The 24,732-nt window shown below is 49.0% G+C and overlaps 2 protein-coding genes across 2 annotated transcripts in view; one reads left to right on the top strand and one right to left on the bottom strand.

The window, feature by feature from the left end:
- The window catches only part of LOC123481292 (sister chromatid cohesion protein PDS5 homolog A), a 70,273-nt gene extending 63,131 nt beyond the window's left edge, over positions 1-7,142 (bottom strand). Inside the window, exons 1-2 of the mRNA XM_045218935.1 lie at positions 7,022-7,142; positions 6,293-6,447 (exon numbers count right to left, since the gene is read on the bottom strand). Coding sequence (XP_045074870.1) covers positions 6,293-6,406 — 114 coding nt within the window. The 5' untranslated portion in view covers positions 6,407-6,447; positions 7,022-7,142. The remainder of the gene's footprint in view (positions 1-6,292; positions 6,448-7,021) is intronic.
- A 1,418-nt stretch (positions 7,143-8,560) lies between these two features.
- On the top strand, positions 8,561-24,664 carry LOC123487941 (NEDD4-binding protein 2-like). Its single transcript, XM_045218933.1, has 5 exons — positions 8,561-8,655; positions 19,761-20,889; positions 21,350-21,474; positions 22,201-22,290; positions 24,581-24,664. Exons 1-4 carry the CDS (start codon positions 8,586-8,588, stop codon positions 22,242-22,244), a joined length of 1,368 nt encoding a protein of 455 aa, XP_045074868.1. The 5' UTR covers positions 8,561-8,585; the 3' UTR covers positions 22,245-22,290; positions 24,581-24,664.
- The last annotated feature ends 68 nt before the right edge of the window (positions 24,665-24,732 follow it).

The following is a 24,732-nucleotide window of genomic DNA, read 5'->3' as shown; positions in this document are numbered from 1 at the left end:
TGGGGCGGAACGGTGAGAAAGGTGCTGGGGGGAACAGTGAGAAAGGTGCTGGGGGAACAGTGAGAAAGGTGCTGGGGGGAACAGTGAGAAAGGTGCTGGGGGGAACAGTGAGAAAGGTGCTGGGGTGAACAGTGAGAAAGGTGCTGGGGGAACAGTGAGAAAGGTGCTGGGGAGAACAGTGGGAAAGGTGCTGGGGGGAACAGGGGGAAAGGTGCTGGGGGGAACAGTGAGAAAGGTGCTGGGGGGAACAGTGAGAAAGGTGCTGGGGGGAACAGTGAGAAAGGTGCTGGGGGAGGACAGTGAGAAAGGTGCTGGGGGGGAACAGTGAGAAAGGTGCTGGGGGGAACAGTGAGAAAGGTGCTGGGGCGGAACAGTGAGAAAGGTGCTGGGGGGAACAGTGAGAAAGGTGCTGGGGGGAACAGTGGGAAAGGTGCTGGGGGGAACAGGGGGAAAGGTGCTGGGGGGAACAGTGAGAAAGGTGCTGGGGGGAACAGTGAGAAAGGTGCTGGGGGGAAACAGTGAGAAAGGTGCTGGGGGAACAGTGAGAAAGGTGCTGGGGCGAACAGTGGGAAAGGTGCTGGGGGGAACAGTGAGAAAGGTGCTGGGGGGGAACAGTGAGAAAGGTGCTGGGGAAGAACAGTGGGAAAGGTGCTGGGGGCAGAACAGTGAGAAAGGTGCTGGGGAAGAACAGTGAGAAAGGTGCTGGGGAAGAACAGTGGGAAAGGTGCTGGGGCGGAACAGTGAGAAAGGTGCTGGGGGGAACAGTGAGAAAGGTGCTGGGGGGAACAGTGAGAAAGGTGCTGAAGGGAACAGTGAGAAAGGTGCTGGGGCGGAACAGTGAGAAAGGTGCTGGCGGAACAGTGAGAAGGTGCTGGGGGGAACAGTGAGAAGGGAGAACAGTGAGAAAGGTGCTGGGCGGAACAGTGAGAAAGGTGCTGGGCGGAACGGTGAGAAAGGTGCTGGGGGAGAACAGTGAGAAAGGTGCTGGGGGGAACAGTGGGAAAGGTGCTGGGGGGAACAGTGGGAAAGGTGCTGGGGGGAACAGTGAGAAAGGTGCTGGGGGAGAACAGTGAGAAAGGGGAGAACAGTGAGAAAGGTGCTGGGCGGAACAGTGAGAAAGGTGCTGGGCGGAACGGTGAGAAAGGTGCTGGGGAGAACAGTGAGAAAGTGCTGGGGGGACGGTGGGAAGGTGCTGGGCGGCGGGGGCGGGGAACGGAGAAAGGTGCTGGGGGAACAGTGAGAAAGGTGCTGGGGGGAACAGTGAGAAAGGTGCTGGGGGGAACAGTGAGAAAGGTGCTGGGGGGAACAGTGAGAAAGGTGCTGGGGGGAACAGTGAGAAAGGTGCTGGGGGGAACAGTGGGAAAGGTGCTGTGTGGAACAGTGGCGTTGTTTCACGGATTCCAGCTTTAAGAACTAAGTTACTTCAGAGTATTTAGGAAAGTTAGCCAACTCATTGATCCTGCCCAATATAGGACTTTGTTAAGTTCCTTGACAGTTGATATAACCATTTGCACACCACATCCACGGTCACCCTATGGACTCTGGTAAAAATGGGCCAGTTTGCCTCAGGGGATCCATACACAACAAAACAAACGTCCCTCCCTGACGCTCATCAAACTCCACACCGCCAGACACTTCCCTCCCTGACGCTCATCAAACTCCACACCCGCCAACACTTCCCTCCCTGACGCTCATCAAACTCCACACCGCCAGACACTTCCCTCCCTGACGCTCATCAAACTCCACACCGCCAGACACTTCCCTCCCTGACGCTCATCAAACTCCACACCGCCAGACACTTCCCTCCCTGACGCTCATCAAACTCCACACCGCCAGACACTTCCCTCCCTGACGCTCATCAAACTCCACACCGCCAGACACTTCCCCTCCCTGACGCTCATCAAACTCCACACCGCCAGACACTTCCCTCCCTGACCGCTCATCAAACTCCACACCGCCAGACACTTCCCTCCCTGACGCTCATCAAACTCCACACCGCCAGACACTTCCCTCCCTGACGCTCATCAAACTCCACACCGCCAGACACTTCCCTCCCTGACGCTCATCAAACTCCACACCGCCAGACACTTCCCTCCCTGACGCTCATCAAACTCCACACCGCCAGACACTTCCCTCCCTGACGCTCATCAAACTCCACACCGCCAGACACTTCCCTCCCTGACGCTCATCAAACTCCACACCGCCAGACACTTCCCTCCCTGACGCTCATCAAACTCCACACCGCCAGACACTTCCCTCCCCTGAGCGCTCATCAAACTCCACACCGCCAGACACTTCCCTCCCTGATGCTCATCAAACTCCACACCGCCAGACACTTCCCTCCCTGGCGCTCATCAAACTCCACACCGCCAGACACTTCCCTCCCTGGCGCTCATCAAACTCCACACCGCCAGACACTTCCCTCCCTGACGCTCATCAAACTCCACACCGCCAGACACTTCCCTCCCTGACGCTCATCAAACTCCACACCGCCAGACACTTCCCTCCCTGATGCTCATCAAACTCCACACCGCCAGACCTTCCCTCCCTGACGCTCATCAAACTCCACACCGCCAGACACTTCCCTCCCTGGCGCTCATCAAACTCCACACCGCCAGACACTTCCCTCCCTGACGCTCATCAAACTCCACACAACAAAACAAACGTCCCTCCCTGATGCTCATCAAACTCCACACCCCAGACACTTCCCTCCCTGACGCTCATCAAACTCCACACCGCCAGACACTTCCCTCCCTGACGCTCATCAAACTCCACACCGCCAGACACTTCCCCTTCCTGACGCTCATCAAACTCCACACAACAAAACAAACGTCCCTCCCTGATGCTCATCAAACTCCACACCGCCAGACACTTCCCTCCCTGACGCTCATCAAACTCCACACCGCCAGACACTTCCCTTCCTGACGCTCATCAAACTCCACACAACAAAACAAACGTCCCTCCCTGATGCTCATCAAACTCCACACCGCCAGACACTTCCCTCCCTGACGCTCATCAAACTCCACACAACAAAACAAACGTCCCTCCCTGATGCTCATCAAACTCCACACCGCCAGACACTTCCCTCCCTGACGCTCATCAAACTCCACACCGCCAGACCCTTCCCCTCCCTGACGCTCATCAAACTCCACACCGCCAGACACTTCCCTCCCTGATGCTCATCAAACTCCACACCGCCAGACACTTCCCTCCCTGACGCTCATCAAACTCCACACCGCCAGACACTTCCCTCCCTGACGCTCATCAAACTCCACTCCGCCAGACACTTCCCTCCCTGACGCTCATCAAACTCCACACAACAAAACAAACGTCCCTCCCTGATGCTCATCAAACTCCACACCGCCAGACACTTCCCTCCCTGACGCTCATCAAACTCCACACCGCCAGACACTTCCCTCCCTGACGCTCATCAAACTCCACACCGCCAGACACTTCCCTGCCTGACGCTCATCAAACTCCACACCGCCAGACACTTCCCTCCCTGACGCTCATCAAACTCCACACCGCCAGACACTTCCCTCCCTGATGCTCATCAAACTCCACACCGCCAGACACTTCCCTCCCTGACGCTCATCAAACTCCACACCGCCAGACTCAGTAGACCAATGCTGTCCAGACCCAGCCCTAGGGGTTAACACACCGTTCATTTAAAATCTGTGTAAGGGTGTTACTATACCTCAGCTCAGCGCTCGACTTGGACTGAAATAGGTACCGTTTACGTTTAGGTGCTGGTCCGGGACTGTTTGTATTTAGGTGCTGGTCCGGTACTGTTTGTATTTAGGTGCAGGAACTCCACAATACTTTTGAGGTAATATTCTATAAAAGGAGGTGCAGGAACTCGGGCAGTAGAGCGTTTGAGGTGCCCGGTCTGATTACCCAGTTCGGTGAGCTCCTGCCCAAGTCAGCGTAGAAGTCGTTTTTAAACAGTCTTGTCTTTTCGTTCCTGTGCTACCACGGTCTATCCTCATCCTGTGCTGCCACGGTCTATCCTCATCCTGTGCTACCACGGTCTATCCTCATCCTGTGCTACCACGGTCTATCCTCATCCTGTGCTACCACGGTCTATCCTCATCCTGTGCTACCACGGTCTATCCTCATCCTGTGCTACCACGGTCTATCTCATCCTGTGCTACCACGGTCTATCCTCATCCTGTGCTACCACGGTCTATCCTCATCCTGTGCTACCACGGTCTATCCTCATCCTGTGCTACCACGGTCTATCCTCATCCTGTGCTACCACGGTCTATCCTCATCCTGTGCTACCACGGTCTATCCTCATCCTGTGCTGCCACGGTCTATCCTCATCCTGTGCTACCACGGTCTATCCTCATCCTGTGCTACCACGGTCTATCCTCATCCTGTGCTACCACGGTCTATCCTCATCCTGTGCTACCACGGTCTATCCTCATCCTGTGCTACCACGGTCTATCCCCATCCTGTGCTACCACGGTCTATCCTCATCCTGTGCTACCACGGTCTATCCCCCATCCTGTGCTACCCGGTCTATCCCTCATCCTGTGCTACCACGGTCTATCCTCATCCTGTGCTACCACGGTCTATCCTCATCCTGTGCTACCACGGTCTATCCTCATCCTGTGCTACCACGGTCTATCCTCATCCTGTGCTACCACGGTCTATCCTCATCCTGTGCTACCACGGTCTATCCTCATCCTGTGCTACCACGGTCTATCCTCATCCTGTGCTACCACGGTCTATCCTCATCCTGTGCTACCACGGTCTATCCCCATCCTGTGCTACCACGGTCTATCCCCATCCTGTGCTACCACGGTCTATCCTCATCCTGTGCTACCACGGTCTATCCCCATCCTGTGCTACCACGGTCTATCCTCATCCTGTGCTACCACGGTCTATCCTCATCCTGTGCTACCACGGTCTATCCTCATCCTGTGCTACCACGGTCTATCCTCATCCTGTGCTACCACGGTCTATCCTCATCCTGTGCTACCACGGTCTATCCTCATCCTGTGCTACCACGGTCTATCCTCATCCTGTGCTACACGGTCTATCCTCATCCTGTGCTACCACGGTCTATCCTCATCCTGTGCTACCACGGTCTATCCCTCATCCTGTGCTACCACGGTCTATCCTCATCCTGTGCTGCCACGGTCTATCCTCATCCTGTGCTACCACGGTCTATCCTCATCCTGTCTACCACGGTCTATCCTCATCCTGTGCTACCACGGTCTATCCCATCCTGTGCTACCACGGTCTATCCTCATCCTGTGCTACCCGTCTCCCCCACCTGTGCTCCACGGTCTATCCTCATCCTGTGCTACCACGGTCTATCCTCATCCTGTGCTGCCACGGTCTATCCTCATCCTGTGCTACCACGGTCTATCCTCATCCTGTGCTACCACGGTCTCTCCTCATCCTGTGCTACCACGGTCTCTCCTCAGCAGAACACAACAGCAGCATTCATGACATCATAATGCAGGTGCAGAGGAAGGCAGACCTCCTTTGCGGCGTCATAAAGCGTCCTCCAACGACGTCATAAAGAACACCAGTGCCATGTGTTCTATATCTCTGACAGTACCACGGTCCAGTACCATGAAAAAAACGTCACAATAACACACATTTCTGGCTATTCCCAGCAGAGTAGCAACGTTTATTAAAAACAATACTGGAACCATAGATAGCTACGGCAGGTAGCTTAGTGGTTAAGAGCGTTGTGCCAGTAAACCGAAAGGTCGCTGGTTCTAATCCCCGATCCGACTAGGTGAAAAAAATCTGCCGATGTGCCCCTTGAGCAAGGCACTTAACCCTAATTGCTCCCGTAAGTCGCTCTGGATAAGAGCGGTCTGCTAAATGACTAAGAAATGTAAAATGTCTCTGAAAAGCTATGCTCGCTTTACTTTTCCTCCATTCATCTCAGTCTCTCTCTCCCCCTGCCTATACTAGCACAAGACTAACTCGGCTATAGCACCTTCCATTCATGTTTAGAGAGTTGGGGTGCTATTGGTCATCTGCCAGTGGCTGGACATTGATCTAGTGAGTCTGAAGAGATAGCCAGCCCACCCCCCCACCCAGCTCACTTGGTCTCTCCCACCACCTCTGTAGCTCAGCTGGTAGAGCATGGCGCTTGTAACGCCAGGGTAGTGGGTTCGATCCCCGGGACCACCCATACGTAAAAAATGTATGCACACATGACTGTAAGTCGCCGGATAAAAGCGTCTGCTAAAATGGCATATTATAACATCGCAGCTCAGCGTCAGTCCTGACAGTTAGCTAGGGGCGGTTCAACCCGACCTACCTTTAACCGTTTCACCACCTCGTCGTTGCTGATCTTCTCCGTGATTTCCTTCACTCCAAGCGGGTAGGTGATCTTGCCGTCCCCCGCCGGTTTCTGCTGCTGCGGGAACTCCATGCTTGGTCGGGTGTTTAATCCACACAGTCCTCTACTGGCCTCTATGGGGCAGAAAACAAAAGTTCAACACAACCATTCTACCGCACTTCTCAAAAAACCATGTTTAAAAACACTGTTTTGTGCTTCTGATGATTATTTATGCGATAGACTGCGAGGGGAATATGAACGCGTCAGTCGACAGCGTGAAAATGTCTCCCCGAATGAAGTTTTTTTGTAGAATCAAAATACAATCGTCGCTGTGCTAGCTAGCATGCTAGCTAATAAGCGCGATATCCGCTCTGCAATCGCATGCTCTTTCATAAAGATAATGTTTGTAGCCACCAGTTGGTTTGCGTTTTGAAATACAAACACATTAAATATACCATTACACCTGTCTTTATGGTCAACGAGTCCGACAATCAAATTAATATATATTTTTAAAAAAACATCAAATTGCAGGATGAGCAGCGATGCTAGCTAGCTATGCTAGCTGGTTCATGAGACCCACACTGTGTATGCCATACTAGCTAACTAGCTAGTTAGCATTGTTAGCCTAGGCCGCAAACTATTCACACAACACCCATCATCACATTTGACATTACTGTTGCTACAAATTAGGCAGAAAAATTAACTAACGAAGAATCGTTATTCTCAAGAGCTCTTCCTGCGACCGACTCCTGCCATGTTTAGCGTTTAGAAAAACTTTATGTGTCAGGAAAATACATATAAATCACTTATTTGTTTGAACTTCAGCTCCTCTCACATCGCTTCCTACAATCGCGCTAGTTCTCTGGACATAAAACGTTAGCGTCGCCCTCCCTCTCCACGAAACTTGCGCCACGAAGGATTTTCAACATCAACAATTATCACCAAAAGAAAGCTCTCTACACACAACTATGGCCCCAAAAAAAATCTGCATACGGTAGCCGCGGTCCACAAACACCACAAAAATGGTATTCCCTTTCTCATATTTACCTCACGAATGAGCGTGATTTTTAATTCATGAGTGTGGCACAGGTTAGGGTTTTTTAGTTTCGGCACAAAGATCCTTCTCTCCAGTCTCAACAGCCAGTCAGTGCAGTTTGAACGTCCCCTCTCTCTCTCTCAAAACGCTGGGTGCACAGCGCCGCCCTCGGTCTAACCAGGGTACTGCAACACACATTTCATCAGGCTGATCCCAGGTCAGTATTTAGAAGTTCCCTGAAAGGCTACGGGTTGAAGTCGGAGGAGGGTAAAACTGATTCTAGGTCTGTGCCTGCCGGAACATATCTCCCCTCTCCTCTCTCTCAACGCTGGGTGCACAGCGCCGCCCTCTGTCTAACCAGGGGTACTGCAACACACATCTCATCAGGCGGGAGTCGGGAAAACAAAACAGCTCCACTTCCTTTTTGATGCTGGAAGATAAAAACTCACACTAGATGCTGATCCCAGGTCAGTATTTAGAAGTTCCCTGAATGGCTACGGGTTGAAGTTGGAGGAGGGTAAAACTGATTCTAGATCTGTGCCTCCTGCCGGAACATAATTTACGAGGTTGGGAAGGCGCTTTCAATACTGTACCATATAAATTAGAATAGCAGGCAAGCGCACTTATATTAGGTTAGTGTACAACGTTGCAGATATTAAATAAAAAGTCAAGAGAAGGATTAAATGAACAACAACGTCTATTTTGGAAACTACTAAGGTTACACGACAATTTGATTTGGCAAGTTTTCAGCGTCGTCCTTTTTTCCTCCAGTCTCTCTCTCTCTATCCAGATCAACTGCAGTTCACTTACCCACCGGATCGGTGTGCTGGTGTTGCTTCAACTTAGCGTTTCTTCCTCGGGTTGTTTTTAGCATCGGGACCACACCGCCCACGCTAGAGCTGCCAGCTAGCTTAGATACTTCCCTAGCAAACTGTTGTCAACAGTGGATCAACCGTTGGGGGGGTAACATTAGCCAACTCGGGCACCCACCACACACACCGAGAATGCCAAGGAAAAAGAAAAATGGTCATAGCCCGGCAAGAGTGCCCGGGTTGTCAAACGATAGCAACAGCTACTACCGAATACCGGGAAGTGACGGTGCGCCCCCGTCGAGAAGTGAATTCAACACGGCGAGTAACTCTCCCTACCGCGGCGGCGGTACTAACATGCTAGCGTCAACAAACTCAGGGAGGCGACACTGTTACCTACCAGGACAAGGACGGGATAGTGAGGAAGATGAAGGAGATGTTTTCACACCTGGACCCCGAAGTTCTTTACATTGTGCTGGCCGAGTGTGACTTCAAAGGTAAGACTGTTGACCGAATACTATGGCTAGTGGAATGGCGCTAGCTATGCCAAAGTTCAGTTTAGCTCGATAGCTAACTAGAAATCAAGCATGTACCCTAACGCGGGGGGGTGATTCGCTACTGATGGAACAGCAATGCTGGTCCCTTGACCGATATTGCATATTGATCATATGATTGATTATGTGATCAACTCCTCTCCCACACCACACTCCTGCTCCTCCACTTAGACCTGACACTCACTCTAAACGAATATCATTTTTTCTTTTCTTATTTTACATAAGATGAATTCCTACAGCCAAAAAGCTTCCAGGCTAACACATTTACTTTCCTATTTTGTGAATAGGATAACGTGAATACAGTATGGACAAGTGTACTCCCCGCGGTATACTCGGCGCTAGCGTGTATTTCAATGTCATGTGTACTGTCTGTCTGTGAGATCATGTCGTTACATAACCTCCCATTGTCATGTGGTGACTGCAGTTCAACAGTACATTGCAACCCTCCCAAGACAGGAGGCAAAACATTCAGCTACTTTACTTTCTATCAACAACCTTGCACCAACTGTCACCTTAAAGTTAGGAAGTATCTACATGTGAGAGACGAAATTACATAAACATGTACATGTCACGCACGGCTAAGGCGTTAATTTAACCAACTGTTCCCGTTCTCTCTCCTCCGTCTCTCTCTCTCTCTCCTACCGTCTCTCTCTCTCTACTCTCTCTCTCTCCTACCGTCTCTCTCTCTCTCCTACGTCTCTCTCTCTCTCATACGTCTCTCTCTCTCTCTCTACGTCTCTCTCTCTCTCCTACCGTCTCTCTCTCTCTCCTACCATCTCTCTCTCTCTCTCCTACGTCTCTCTCTCTCTCCTACCATCTCTCTCTCTCTCCTACCCTCTCTCTCTCTCTCCTACCATCTCTCTCTCTCTCCTACCATCTCTCTCTCTCTCTTGTCTCTCTCTCTCTCTCTCTCTACCATCTCTCTCTGTCTCTCTCTCTCTCTCTCTCTCTCATACCATCTCTCTCTTCTGTCCTCTCTCTCTCTCTCTCTCTCTATACCATCTCTCTCTCTCTCTGTCTCTCTCTCTCTCTCTCTAATACCATCTCTCTCTCTCTCCTCTCTCTCTCTCTCTAATACCATCTCTCTCTCTCCTCTCTCTCTCTCTCTCTCTCTCTAATACCATCTCTCTCTCTCTCTCTCTCTCTCTCTCTCTCTCTAATACCATCTCTCTCTCTCTCTCTCTCTCTCTCTCTCTCTCTAATACCATCTCTCTCTCTGTCTGTCTCTCTCTCTCTCTCTCTCTACCATCTCTCTCTCTGTCTGTCTCTCTCTCTCTCTCTAATACCATCTCTCTCTCTGTCTGTCTCTCTCTCTCTCTCTCTAATACCATCTCTCTCTCTGTCTGTCTCTCTCTCTCTCTCTCTAATACCATCTCTCTCTCTGTCTGTCTCTCTCTCTCTCTCTCTAATACCATCTCTCTCTCTCTCTGGTCTCTCTCTCTCTCTCTCTACTACCATCTCTCTCTTCTCTCTCTCTCTCTCTCTAATACCATCTCTCTCTCTTCTCTAATACCATCTCTCTCTCTCTAATACCATCTCTCTCTCTCTCTTCTCTCTCTCTCTCTCTCTACCATCTCTCTCTCTCTCTCTCTCTCTCTCTCTCTAATACCATCTCTCTCTCTCTAATACCATCTCTCTCTCTCTCATCTCTCTCTCTCTCATCTCTCTCTCTCTAATACCATCTCTCTCTCTCTCTTCTCTCTCTCTTCTTCTCTCTCTTTCTCTCTCTCTCTCTTCTCTCCTTTCTCTCTCTCTCTAATACCATCTCTCTCTCTCTCTCTCTCTCTCTCTCTCTCTCTCTCTCTCTCTCTCTCTCTCTCTCTCTCTCTCTCTCTCTCTCTCTCTCTCTCTCTCTCTCTCTCTCTCTCTCTCTCTCTCTCTCTCTCCTACCTACCGTCTCTCTCTCTCTCCTACCGCCTCTCTCTCTATCTCTCTCTCTCTCTGTCTCTCTCTCTCTGTCTCTCTCTCCTCTACCGTCTCTCTCTCTCCCCTACCGTCTCTCTCTCTCCTACCGTCTCTCTCCTACGTCTCTCTCTCTCCTACGTCTCTCTCTCTCACTCGTCTCTCTCTCTCCTACCGTCTCTCTCTCTCCTACCGTCTCTCTCTCTCTCCTACCGTCTCTCAATTCAATTCCATTTCAATTTAAGGGCTTTATTGGCATGGGAAACGTGTGTTAACATTGCCAAAGCAAGTGAAGTAGATAGTAAACAAAAGTGAAATAAACAATAAATATTAACAGTAAACATTACACTCAGAAGTTTCAAAAGAATAAAGACATTTCAAATGTCATATTATGTATATATACAGTGTTGTAACAATGTGCAAATAGTTAAAGTAAAATGGGAAAATAAATAAACATAAATATGGGTTGTATTTACAATGGTGTTTGTTCTTCACTGGTTGCCCTTTTCTTGTGGCAACAGGTCACAAATCTTGCAGCTGTGATGGCACACTGTGGTTTTTCACCCAGTAGATAAGGGAGTTTATCAAAATTGGGTTTGTTTTCGAATTCTTTGTGGATCGCTGTAATCTGAGGGAAATATGTGTCTCTAATATGATCATACATTTGGCAGGAGGTTAGGAAGTGCAGCTCAGTTTCCACCCTCATTTTGTGGGCAGTGTGCACATAGCCTGTCTTCTCTTGAGAGCCAGGTCTGCCTACGGCGGCCTTTCTCAATAACAAGGCTATGCTCACTGAGTCTGTACATAGTCAAAGCTTTCCTTAAGTTTGGGTCAGTCACAGTGGTCAAGTATTCTGCCACTGTGTACTCTCTGTTTAGGGCCAAATAGCATTCTAGTTTGCTCTGTTTTTTTTGTTTGTTCTTTCCAATGTGTCAAGTAATTCTCTTTTTGTTTTCTCATGATTTGGTTGGGTCTAATTGTGTTGTTGTTGTTGTTGTTGTTGTCCTGGGGCTGTGTGGGGTCTGTTTGTGTTTGTGAACAGAGCCCCAGGACAAGCTTACTTAGGGGACTCTTCTCCAAGTTCATCTCTCTGTAGGTGATGGCTTTGTTATGGAAGGTTTGGGAATCGCTTCCTTTTAAGTGGTTATAGAATTTAACGGCTCTTTTCTGGATTTTGATAATTAGCGGGTATAGGCCTAATTCTGCTCTGCATGCATTATTTGGTGTTTTACGTTGTACACGGAGGATGTTTTTGCAGAATTCTGCATGCAGAGTCTCAATTTGGTGTTTGTCCCATTTTGTGAATTCTTGGTTGGTGAGCGGACCCCAGACCTCAGAACCATAAAGGGCAATGGGTTCTATAACTGATTCAAGTATTTTTAGCCAGATCCTAATTGGTATGTCAAATTTTATGTTCCTTTTGATGGCATAGAAGGCCCTTCTTGCCTTGTCTCTCAGATCGTTCACAGCTTTGTGGAAGTTACCTGTGGCGCTGATGTTTAGGCCGAGGTATGTATAGTTTTTTGTGTGCTCTAGGGCAACGGTGTCTAGATGGAATTTGTATTTGTGGTCCTGGCAACTGGACCTTTTTGGAACACAATTATTTTTGTCTTACTGAGATTTACTGTCAGGGCCCAGGTCTGACAGAATCTGTGCAGAAGATCTAGGTGCTGCTGTAGGCCCTCCTTGGTTGGTGACAGAAGCACCAGATCGTCAGCAAACAGTAGACATTTGACTTCAGATTCTAGTAGGGTGAGGCCGGGTGCTGCAGACTGTTCTAGTGCCCTCGCCAATTCGTTGATATATATGTTGAAGAGGGTGGGGCTTAAACTGCATCCCTGTCTCACTCCTACGGCCCTGTGGAAAGAAATGTGTGTGTTTTTTGCCAATTTTAACCGCACACTTGTTGTTTGTGTACATGGATTTTATAATGTCGTATGTTTTTCCCCCCAACCCCACTTTCCATCAATTTGTATAGCAGACCCTCATGCCAAATTGAGTCAAAAGCTTTTTTGAAATCAACAAAGCATGAGAAGACTTTGCCTTTGTTTGGGTTTGTTTGTTTGTCAATTAGGGTGTGCAGGGTGAATACGTGGTCTGTCGTACGGTAATTTGGTAAAAAGCCAATTTGACATTTGCTCAGTACATTGTTTTCACTGAGGAAATGAACTAGTCTGCTGTTAATGATAATGCAGAGGATTTTCCCAAGGTTGCTGTTGACGCATATCCCACGGTAGTTATTGGGGTCAAATTTGTCTCCACTTTTGTGGATTGGGGTGATCAGTCCTTGGTTCCAGATGTTGGGGAAGATGCCAGAGCTAAGGATGATGTTAAATAGTTTAAGTATAGCTAATTGAAATTTGTGGTCTTTATATTTTATCATTTCATTGAGGATACCATCAACACCACAGGACTTTTTGGGTTGGAGGGTTTGTATTTTATCCTGTAGTTCATTCAATGTAATTGGAGAATCCAGTGGGTTCTGGTAGTCTTTAATAGTTGATTCTAAGATTTGCATTTGATCATGTATATTTTTTTGCTGTTTGTTCTTTGTTATAGGGCCAAAAAAAAGATTGGAGAAGTGGTTTACCCATACATCTCCGTTTTGGATAGATAGCTCTTCGTGTTGTTGTTTGTTTAGTGTTTTCCAATTTTCCCAGAAGTGGTTAGAGTCTATGGATTCTTCAATTACATTGAGCTGATTTCTGACATGCTGTTCCTTCTTTTTCCGTAGTGTATTTCTGTATTGTTTTAGTGATTCACCATAGTGAAGGCGTAGGCTCAGGTTTTCTGGGTCTCTATGTTTTTGGTTGGATAGGTTTCTCAATTTCTTTCTTAGGTTTTTGCATTCTTCATCAAACCATTTATCACTGTTATTACTTTTCTTTGGTTTTCTGTTAGAGATTTTTAGATTTGATAGGGAAGCTGAGAGGTCAAATATACTGTTTAGGTTTTCTACTGCCAAGTTTACACCTTCACTATTACAGTGGAACGTTTTGTCCAGGAAGTTGTCTAGAATGGATTGAATTTGTTGTTTCCTAATTGTTTTTTGGTAGGTTTCAACACTACTTTCCTTCCATCTATAGCATTTCTTAATATTATTCAGTTTGTTCGGCTTTGATGCCTCATGATTGAGTATTGCTCTGTTCAAGTAGACTGTGATTTTGCTGTGGTCTGATAGGGGTGTCAGTGGGCTGACTGTGAACGCTCTGAGAGACTCTGGGTTGAGGTCAGTGATAAAGTAGTCTACAGTACTACTGCCAAGAGATGAGCTATAGGTGTACCTACCATAGGAGTCCCCTCGAAGCCTACCATTGACTATGTACATACCCAGTGTGCGACAGAGCTGCAGGAGTCGTGACCCATTTTTGTTGGTTATGTTGTCGTAGTTGTGCCTAGGGGGCATATGGGGGGAGGGAATGCTGTCACCTCCAGGTAGGTGTTTGTCCCCCTGTGTGCTGAGGGTGTCAGGTTCTTGTCCAGTTCTGGCATTTAGGTCGCCACAGACTAGTACATGTCCCTGGGTCTGGAAATTATTGATTTCCCCCTCCAGGATGGAGAAACTGTCTTCATTAAAGTATGGGGATTCTAGTGGGGGGATATAGGTAGCACACAGGAGGACATTTTTCTCAGTTGAGATAATTTCCTTTTGAATTTCTAACCAAATGTAAAATGTTCCTGTTTTGATTAATTTAATAGAGTGAGTTAGGTCTGCTCTATACCAAATTAGCATACCCCTGAGTCCCTTCCCTGTTTCACACCTGGTAGTTTGGTGGATGGGACTACCAGCTCTCTGTAACCTAGAGGGCAACCAGTGGGTCCGTCTCCTCTATACCATGTTTCTTGTAGGATGACAATGTCTGTATTTCCGATTTCTTTGGTGAAGTCCAGATTCCTGCTCTTTAGGCCAAAGGCAGATGACCTCAGGCCTTGGATATTCCAGGATGAAATAGTGAAGGCTTTGTGTTCCATAAAGTGTCTAATGTTGTTGGTTGTGTGGTTTGGCCTCAGGCCAGTAATTGTGAGCAGAGCCTGCTGAGCATCTGGTACATGCCATTGGCTTGGGCTAGTGTAAGAGTGGGTGTTGGGCCTGTTTGCCTGCTCATGGCCTGGGCGTATGTGTGACTTTCATGTTGAGGCCCTCTTTGTGGGAGTGAGGGGCTTGGGGTGGGTAGGAGGGGCATAGGTCTGATCTGAGGGGGCCTAAATGGGGTGTGGGCATGGTTGACTTGGGGGGAGTTAATTGGTTGGGGGTGGGGGGTGTAGATGTGGTTGATGGTGCTGTGGTCTGGATGTAGGTCCTCTCTGCGGGGGTCCTCTATGTGTAGGTCCTGGGGGGGTCCCGCAGGTCTGGGAGAGTGTCTCGCTGGTCTGGGCGGGGTGTCTGTTGATCTGTTGCTCCTGTGTGAGGTGTTGGGTCTGCGGTTGAGGGCGATATCCTTTAGGGTCCGGGCGAAGGTGGGCACTGCTGCCTTGTATAGGTGGACCTGGTCAGTAAGGCTGTTCACGTCCAGGGTGGAGTGGTGGGCCAGGAAGACATTTGGTTTTGATGCACAGTCACGGGAAATACTTGCGTTTACCCGCTGTATGGTAGCAGGGTGGAAGTCTTTTCGTGGTAACAGGGTTGAGATAACCACTTGTGCGTTGGGGAAAGTAGAAGAAGCTTTTTCTATCACGCCCTTGAGTGATGTGGCCACCCTTTCCTGCTGTGTTCTCAGGTCGTTTGTGCCTGTGTGTATTATTTGTGGCTGGGTGATCCTAGTCGGTCCTTAGACAGAAGGTCTAGGGCGCGCTGGGTATTTGGACACCAGAGTTTAGACACTGTGTGTTTTGGAAAAAGTTTATTTTCTTGTATGTATTTCCCGTTTGAGTCCATAAGGAGTACAATCTGTGGCTTGTGTATGTCCTCAGTGGGTGTGGGGGGGTCGTCATGAGGGCTATCAGGGTGTCTGACTGGGGGTGCTCAGAGGGGGTTGGGATCCCCTGGGCTTGGGGTTCTTCATTTGTTTGTCTGGGTGTGATGTCGAGGCTATGGTCAGGGTCTAGGGTGTACTGTTCTGCTGCGGTGTCGAGACTTTGGCCAGGATCTGAGGTGGGCTGTTCTCTAATGCGTTGTTCAATGTCACCCGTCATCGTTCTCACCTTCTCCTCCAGCACTCTGATCCTCTCCTCTAGTGCTCTGTTCTTCTCCCTGCTCCTGCTCTTTCTCCTGTTGATGTTGTCTCACCACAGTCCAGAGTGCAGACATGTCTCTCTCTACCTGCAGCTCTCAGGTCTAGTTAAGGGGGTGTTGTTGTGCTGGACTGTTGTCTGGGTCTGTGCTGACTGGAGTGTGTTCACCTGCTGTTCCAGCTCCACCTGCCTTACCTCCAGCTGGGTGAATTTATCCTTCATTTCAATGAGGGAGTAGTACTCTGTGCTGGGAAGTTGAGTTTCTGCTTGGGGTTGCTCTGTGGGGTTATTTAATGAAGAGGTCTGGTCTGACCCGCTCGGGGTAGGGGTATCTTTCTCAAGGGACAGCTTCTCCTGCTGAGCTATTTCTTTGATTAGGTGAAAGTCCAGCTGGAACTGTTTGGTGTTGCCTTGAACCAAAACGGTTCCAGATTTATAGAGATTAATATTAGACGACTCAGAGTCCTCGTTGTCCAGTATCCTGAGTTTCCACCCGTCGCAACACCCCCCTCTTAACAGAGGGGTAGTGTGCTAGTATAGCACTGTGCCATGCCAGGGGGATGGTCTGTGTGGAAGATAAGGTTGCTTATGTTCCCATTTTTATACAAATCAGCAAAAAGTGTCTCGTGCTTCCCCAAAAGAAGTTTCAATTTGTACTCTTTTCGTGTCTTGTCGTTTTTTACATTCAGAGGGTACTGTATTTTAATGACCTCTGAACAGTGGGGGGGTGCTTCTAAGGCCTCTTCTAAAGCCTCTAGTTGGGGTAGACTGTACGACTCTCCTGCCATTGTTGGGCTCAAGGGCTTTGACACCTCTCACTTCACACGTCAGTGCTAATTGAAATTGTATCTCTTTGTAGCAAGCTTAAGCTTGGTAGCCTTAGAATTCAGTCCTTATAATATAAAATATATCATTGTAATGAATTTTTCTTCTTGGTTTTTGAAAGTGAAAAATAGCTTCATACTAAACATTACTCACTCAGTTCCAGGTTGGATGGTGTTTTCAGGTTTCTGTTTGTTTTCCAGAGCATTTGCTGTATAGTTTGAGAATAGTAATCCTTGGTAGTAGAAAGCTTTCCAGGTAATTCCGTCCAAAATCAGGTTGTAGGTTTGGAGTTTTGGTTTGGAATAAAGGTTATGTTGTGGAGGGTAGCATCCTGTATATGTCCCTGCCAAAAAATCCTACTTTATCTAAATCTATATTTTTTGTTAAAAATGCAGGAGCAATATCTTTGAGCTCTCTCTCTCTCTCTCTCGCTCTCTCTCTCTCTCGCTCTCTCTCTCTCTCCTACCAATTCAATTTACATTTAAATTCAATTTAAGAGCTTTATTGGCATGGGAAACATATGTTAACATTGCCAAAGCAAGTGAAATAGATGTTTCATACTGGCCCCCCGTGGGAAGTTGGTTCTTCACTGGTTGCCCTTTTCTTGTGGCAACAGGTCACACATCTTGTAGCTGTGATGGCACACTGTGGTATTTCACCCAGTAGATAAGGGAGTTTATCCAAATTGGATTTGTTTTCGAAATCTTTGTGGGTCTGTGTAATCTGAGGGAAATATGTGTCTCTAATATGGTCATACATTTGTCAGGAGGTTAGGAAGTGCAGCTCAGTTTCCACTTCATTTTGTGGGCAGTGTGCACATAACCTGTCTTCTCTTGAGAGCCAGGTCTGCCTACGGCGACCTTTCTCAATAGCAAGGCTATGCTCACTGAGTCTGTACATAGTCAAAGCTTTCCTTAAGTTTGGGTCAGTCACAGTGGTCAGGTATTCTGCCACTGTGTACTCTCTGTTTAGGGCCAAATAGCATTCTAGTTTGCTCTGTTTTTTTGTAAATTCTTTCCAATGTGTCAAGTAATAATTTGTTTGTTTTCTCATGATTTGGTTGGGTCTAATTGTGTTGCTGTCCTGGGGCTCTGTGGGGTCTGTTTGTGTTTGTGAACAGAGCCCCAGGACCAGCTTACTTAGGGGACTCTTCTCCAAGTTCATCTCTCTGTAGGTGATGGCTTTGTTATGGAAGGTTTGGGAATCGCTTCCTTTTAGGTGGTTGTAGAATTTAACGGCTCTTTTCTGGATTTTGATAATTATTCTGCTCTGCATGCATTATTTGGTGTTTTACGTTGTACACAGAGGATATTTTTTTTGCAGAATTCTGCATGCAGAGTCTCAATTTGGTGTTTGTCCCATTTTGTGATTTCTTGGTTGGTGAGCGGACCCCAGACCTCACAACCATAAAGGGCAATGGGTTCCATAACTGATTCAAGTATTTTTATCCAGATACTAATTGTTATGTCGAATACTGCCCCCCGGGGGGGCAGAAGGGGCATAGGTCTGATATGGGGGGGCAGAAGGGGCATAGGTCTGATATGGGGGGGCATATATAGGGTGTGGCCAGGGTTTGCTTGGGGTGGTCTTAGCTGGTTGGGGTGTGGCCAGGGTTTGCTTGGGGTGGTCTTAGCTGGTTGGGGTGTGGCCAGGGTTTGCTTGGGGTGGTCTTAGCTGGTTGGGGTGTGGCCAGGGTTTGTTTGGGGTGGTCTTAGCTGGTTGGGGTGTGGCCAGGGTTTGCTTGGGGTGGTCTTAGCTGGTTGGGGTGTGGCCAGGGTTTGTTTGGGGTGGTCTTAGCTGGTTGGGGTGTGGCCAGGGTTTGCTTGGGGTGGTCTTAGCTGATTGGGGTGTGGCCAGGGTTTGCTTGGGGTGGTCTTAGCTGGTTGGGGTGTGGCCAGGGTTTGTTTGGGGTGGTCTTAGCTGGTTGGGGTGTGGCCAGGGTTTGCTTGGGGTGGTCTTAGCTGGTTGGGGTGTGGCCAGGGTTTGTTTGGGGTGGTCTTAGCTGGTTGGGGTGTGGCCAGGGTTTGCTTGGGGTGGTCTTAGCTGGTTGGGGTGTGGCCAGGGTTTGCTTGGGGTGGTCTTAGCTGGTTGGGGTGTGGCCAGGGTTTGCTTGGGGTGGTCTTAGCTGGTTGGGGTGTGGCCAGGGTTTGCTTGGGGTGGTCTTAGCTGGTTGGGGTGTGGCCAGGGTTTGCTTGGGGTGGTCTTAGCTGGTTGGGGTGTGGCTGGTGATGCTGTGGTCTGGGTCTAGGTCCTCTTAGCTACCATCTCTCTCTCTCTCTCTCTCTCTCTCTCTCTGTCTCTCTCTCTCTCTCTCTCTCTCTCTCTCTCTCTCTCTCTCTCTCTCTCTCTCTCTCTCTCTCTCTCTCTCTCTCCTCTCCTCTCTCTCTCTCTCTCTCTCTCTCTCTCTCGTCTCTCTGTCTCTCTCTCTCTCTCTCCTAAATTCAAACAATAGTTTTGAACCATTTTAAATATAATATATTTGAAGGTTGTGCAGGACTGTGGTAGATGAATGAATCAATCTATCATTTTAGACTGTTATAATATTTATCTGGTCAATATGTCAGTGTATTATGTCTGTTTGTAACAGTGTGTTGTATGTGAAAATGTGATTGTATTATAAATTGTATTTGAATGGACTCTTGGAAGATTAGTCCAAATGAGGACTAAAATAGATCCTAATCAAAAAAACATATTTCTCTCTCTCTCTCTCCTACCATCTCTCCCCCCCTCTCTTTCTCTCTCCTACCATCTCCCTCTCCCCCCCTCTCTCTCTCTCCTACCACCCCCTCTCCCTCTCCCTCTCCTACCATCTCCCCCCCTCCCCCTCTCCTACCATCTCTCCCCCTCTCCCTCTCCCCCTTCTCTCCTACCATCTCCCCCTCCCCCTCTCCTACCATCTCCCCCCTCCCTCTCCTCTCCTACCATCTCCCTCTCTCCTACCATCTCCCTCTCCCCCCTCTCTCTCCTACCACCCTCTCCCTCTCCCTCTCCTACCATCTCCCCCTCTCCCCCCTCTCCTACCATCTCTCCCCCCTCTCCCTCTCCCCCCTCTCTCTCCTACCATCTCCCCCTCCACCCCCTCTCCTACCATCTCCCCCTCTCCCTCTCCCTCTCCTACCATCTCCCCCCTACCATCTCTCTTCCTCTAGTTGAGAATGCGATGGATTCTCTTCTGGAGCTGTCTGTAGCAGCTGAGGGCATCAGCCCCCTTCCTCCCCTCCTCTCTGGGTTCGAGCTTGCCGCAGCTCTCCTCAGCCCCCAACACAACCCCTCCAAACCAGACCCTCACCCCCCTACAGGGGCGACCGCTGTCCCCCTCTCCCCTCCCCGCCCGCCCCCTCCTCTCCGGAGCGAAGATGACCGGGACCTGACCACTGACTTGACCGAAGAGTTTGATGTTCTGATCGACCGTGAGCTGGAGAATCTAACCATACAGCAGGAGGCCGGAGAGAGGGACCACGGTGGTCTTCACTCCTCCTCCTCTCCTCCCTCCGTCCCCCTCCCTTCCCTGTCCTCCCTCCTTCAGCCCCCGCTGCTCCAGGCCAGCCCAAGAGCCTCAGCCTCCAGGAGGGGGCCCCCAGGGGACCAGCCATGCCCAGACAGGGTGCTCTCAGCTGGGCAGGCTAGCGGAGCTCACTCCCCTGTCTCTGGCCTGAGCCTTAGCTTCTCTGGAGGAGCAGTGGGTGACCAGCGGCAGAGACCACTACTGGACTTCAGCCATCTGACCTCAGCGCCAACCGAGACGGACAGAACTAAACCCAGCCTGCCTTTGGACCTGGGGGCCGCCGATCGCCCCTCTGCATTCCAGGCATACAGGAAACTGGACCAGTCCACTGTTCCTCCAGAGGGCGGGCGGGCCGTACCACCGGGCGGCAGAGTAGGGGGGGCGAGGACGAAGACAAGCGTCTCAGGAGGAGGAGAGGAAGAGCGACTCAACAACTCGCCGTTCTGGAATGCTCGGGCGTCGGAGTTCCAACCGCGTATCCACGGAAACCAGGCAGGGGGGGGGCCGACCTTCATCGTCCCTGTGGCGCTAAGCCCCTCCCCCTGGCACACCCAAGCCGCGCCCGCCTCCCACTGGTCGGCCCAGGGCCCTGTCAGACGAGCCCCTGTAAAAGCGGGCGCTACCATCCCCGGGTCCTGGACAGGGGGTGTGTCTGCGGCTGCTGCTCCCAGAGCACCCCTCCTCTCTGGCCAACATGGTAGACTCCGGCTGGAGGGGCGTGTCCTAGTGCTGCTACGGGGAGCTCCGGGGTCGGGCAAGTCCACCCTGGCCCGGTAAGGGGGGTGTTAGATGTGTGTGTGTGTGTGTATATAGGGGGTGTGTGTGTGTTTACAATATTGATAACCACACACACACACCAATAAACGTGTGCGTGCGTGTGTGTGTGTATAGGGTGTGTGTGTGTGTTTCCAATATTGATAACCACACACACACACCAATAAACGTGTGCGTGCGTGTGCGTGCGTGTGTGTGTCTGTGTGTCTGTCTGTGTGTGTGTGTGTGTGTCTGTGTGTGTGTGTGTGTGTGTCTGTGTGTGGGTGTCTGTGTGTCTGTGTGTGTGTCTGTGTGTGTGTGTGTGTGTGTGTCTGTGTGTGTGTCTGTGTGTGTGTGTCTGTGTGTCTGTGTGTCTGTGTGTGGGTGTCTGTGTGTGTGTCTGTGTGTCTGTGTGTGTGTGTCTGTGTGTCTGTGTGTGTGTGTCTGTGTGTGTGTGTGTCTGTGTGTGTGTGTGTGTAGGGCTATGCTGGAACAGAACCCATATGGGGTGGTGCTGAGCACGGATGATTATTTCTGTCGCCATGGGGACTATCGCTACGAGCCCTCAGCTTTAGGGGAGGCCCACGAATGGAACCACGCTAGAGGTACACACAACCCTACACCCTAAACCCTACACCCTACACCCTAACCCTATACCCTAACCCTAACCCCACACTAACCCTACACCCTAACCCTACACCCTAAACCCTGTACCCTACACCCTACACCCTATACCCTACACCCTATACCCTATACCCTACACCCTACACCCTATACCCTACACCCTACACCCTATACCCTACACCCTATACCCTACACCCTATACCCTGTACCCTACACCCTGTACCCCACACCCTACACCCCTACACTGTACCCTACACCCTATACCCTACACCCTATACCCTACACCCCTATACCCTACACCCTACACCCTACACCCTGTACCCTACACCCTACACCCTGTACCCTACACCCTACACCCTACACCCTACACCCTATACCCTACACCCTATACCCTAAACCCTACACCCTATACCCTACACCCTGTACCCTACACCCTACACCCTATACCCTATACCCTACACCCTATACCCTACACCCTATACCCTACACCCTGTACCCTACACCCTAAACCCTACACCCTAAACCCTACACCCTACACCCTAAACCCTACACCCTAACCCTAACCCCACACTAACCCTCTCCTCCCCTAACCCCACTACTACCCACACTAACCTCTCCACTAACCCTAACCCTACACCCTAAGCTATGTAAGTGGATGGTGTCTGTTTCCCCAGCCGTTGAATAATAACGTGTGTATTTGTCCTCAGCCAAGGGAAGCGATGGTGGCCTCTTCCTCTCCTGTCATTATTGACAACACCAACATGCAGGGCTGGGAGATGAAACCCTACGTAGCTATGGTCAGTCCTCTCTCTCTCTCTCTCTCTCTCTCTCTCTCTCTCTCTCTCTCTCTCTCTCTCTCTCTCTCTCTCTCTCTCTCTCTCTGCTCTCTCTCTCTCTCTCTCTCTCTCTCTCTCGCTTTTCTTTTTTAATGTGAAATTAAAAATAATGTTCAGTTTTAATCAGAAATATATTTCAATAGGTATTAAAGTTTATATACACTACCAGTCAAAAGTTTTAGAACACCTACTCATTCAAGGGTTTTTCTTTATTTTTACTATTTTCTACGTTGTAGAATAATAGTGAAGACATCAAAACTATGAAATAACACATATGGAATCATGTAGTAACCAAAAAAGTGTTAAACAAATCAAAATATATTTGAGATTCTTCAAATAGCCACCCTTTGCCTTGATGACAGCTTTGCACACTCTTGGCATTCTCTCAACCAGCTTCATGTGGTAGTCATCTGGAATGCATTTCAATTAACAGGTGTGCTTTCTTAAAAGTTAATTTGTAGAATTTATTTGTGTTGTAACAAGGTAGGGGGGTATACAGAAGATAGCCCTATTTGGTAAAAAACCATGTCCATATTATGGCAAGAACAGCTCAAATAAGCAAAGAGAAACGACAGTCCATCATTACTTTAAGACATGAAGGTCAGTCAATACGGAACATTTCAAGAACTTTGAAAGTTTCTTCGAGTGCAGTCGCAAAACCATCAAGCGCTATGATGAAACTGGCTCTCATGAGGACCGCCACAGGAATGGAAGACCCTGAGTTACCTCTGCCGCAGAGGATAAGTTAATTACAGTTACCAGCATTGTCACGATCGTCATAATGATTGGACCAAGGCGCAGCGTGATATGCATACATCTCTTTAATAGTGTACTAGCAACACGATACAAAATACAAAACAACAAAACGAAACGTGAAGTCCTCGGTCATGAACACAAACCAACACGGAACAAGATCCCACAAAACACAAGTGCACAACAGGCTGCCTAAGTATGGTTCCCAATCAGAGACAACAAGCAACAGCTGATTCTCGTTGCCTCTGATTGAGAACCACCCCGGCCAACATAGAAACACATAACCTAGAACAGAACATAGGAAACGAAACATAGACACTACACAAAGAAACTAACACCCTGGCTCAGCATACAAGAGTCCCCAGAGCCAGGGCGTGACAAGCATCAGAAATTGCAACCCAAATAAATGCTTCACAGAGTTCAAGTAACAGACACATCTCAACATCAACTGTTCAGAGGAGACTGTGTGAATCAGGCCTTCATGGTCGAATTGCTGCAAAGAAACCACTACTAAAGGACACCAATAAGAAGAAGAGACTTGCTTGGGCCAAGAAACACGAGCAATGGACATTAGACCAGTGGAAATGTGTCCTTTGGTCTGGAGTCCAAATTTGAGATTTTTGGTTCAAACCGCTGTGTCTTTGTGAGACGCGGTGTGGGTGAACGGATGATCTCCGCATGTGTGGTTCCCACCGTAAAGCATGGAGGAGGAGGTGTTATGGTGTGGGGGTGCTTTGCTGGTGACACTGTGTGTGATTTATTTAGAATTCAAGGCAACTTAACCAGCATGGCTACCACAGCATTCTGCAGCGATACGCCATCCCATCTGGTTTGGGCTTAGTGGGACTATCATTTGTTTTTCAACAGGACAATGAGCCAACACACCTCCAGGCTGTGTAAGGGCTATTTTACCAAGAAGGAGAGTGATGGAGTGCTGCATCAGATGACCTGGCCTCCACAATCCCCCGACCTCAACCCAATTGAGATGCTTTGGGATGAGTCGGACGGCAAAGTGAAGCAAAAGCAGCCAACAAGTGCTCAGCATATGTGGGAACTCCTTCAAGACTGTTGGAAAAGCATTCCAGGTGAAGCTGGTTGAGAGAATGCCAAGAGTGTGCAAAGCTGTCATCAAGGCAAAGGGTGGCTATTTGAAGAATCTCAAATATAGAAAATATATTTTGATTTGTTTAACACTCTTTTTTGGTTCCTACATGATTCCATGTGTGTTATTTCATAGTTTTGATGTCTTCACTATTATTCTACAATGTAAAAAATAGTAAAAAAATAAAGAAAAACCCTTGAATGAGTAGGTGTGTCCAAACTATTGACTGGTACTGTATATATTATACTTGTGTATGTCTTTCCCTCAGGCTACACACACACACACACACACACACACACACACACACACACCCAGAGAGAGAGAAGGTCTGATGGTAGGATGTGCTGTATGTGAGAGAGAGGGTCTGATGGTAGGATGTGCTGGATGTTTCTACAGGCTCTGAGGCAGAACTACAAGGTTTTGTTCCGGGAGCCTTATACCTGGTGGAGGAACAAACCCAGGGAACTGGAGAGGTACCAATACAGTTATTACAGTACAACTAGAGAGGTACCAATAAAGTTATTACAATACAACTGGAGAGGTACCAA

The sequence above is a fragment of the Coregonus clupeaformis genome, unplaced genomic scaffold, assembly GCF_020615455.1.
Source record: "Coregonus clupeaformis isolate EN_2021a unplaced genomic scaffold, ASM2061545v1 scaf1912, whole genome shotgun sequence".
Taxonomy (NCBI): Eukaryota; Metazoa; Chordata; class Actinopteri; order Salmoniformes; family Salmonidae; genus Coregonus; species Coregonus clupeaformis.
Note: the sequence above shows the minus strand (reverse complement) of the source record. Positions and strands in the feature narration are given on the sequence as shown.

What these genes read in the sequence shown, in the direction of transcription:
- LOC123487941 (XM_045218933.1), top strand. Translation starts at nt 8,586, where the DNA reads ATGAAGGAGATGTTTTCACACCTGGACCCCGAAGTTCTTTACATTGTG. An exon ending in GGCAAGTCCACCCTGGCCCG is followed by an intron (nt 20,890 to 21,349) that starts GTAAGGGGGGTG and finishes GTGTGTGTGTAG; the next exon opens with GGCTATGCTGGAACAGAACC. An exon ending in CGAATGGAACCACGCTAGAG is followed by an intron (nt 21,475 to 22,200) that starts GTACACACAACC and finishes ATTTGTCCTCAG; the next exon opens with CCAAGGGAAGCGATGGTGGC.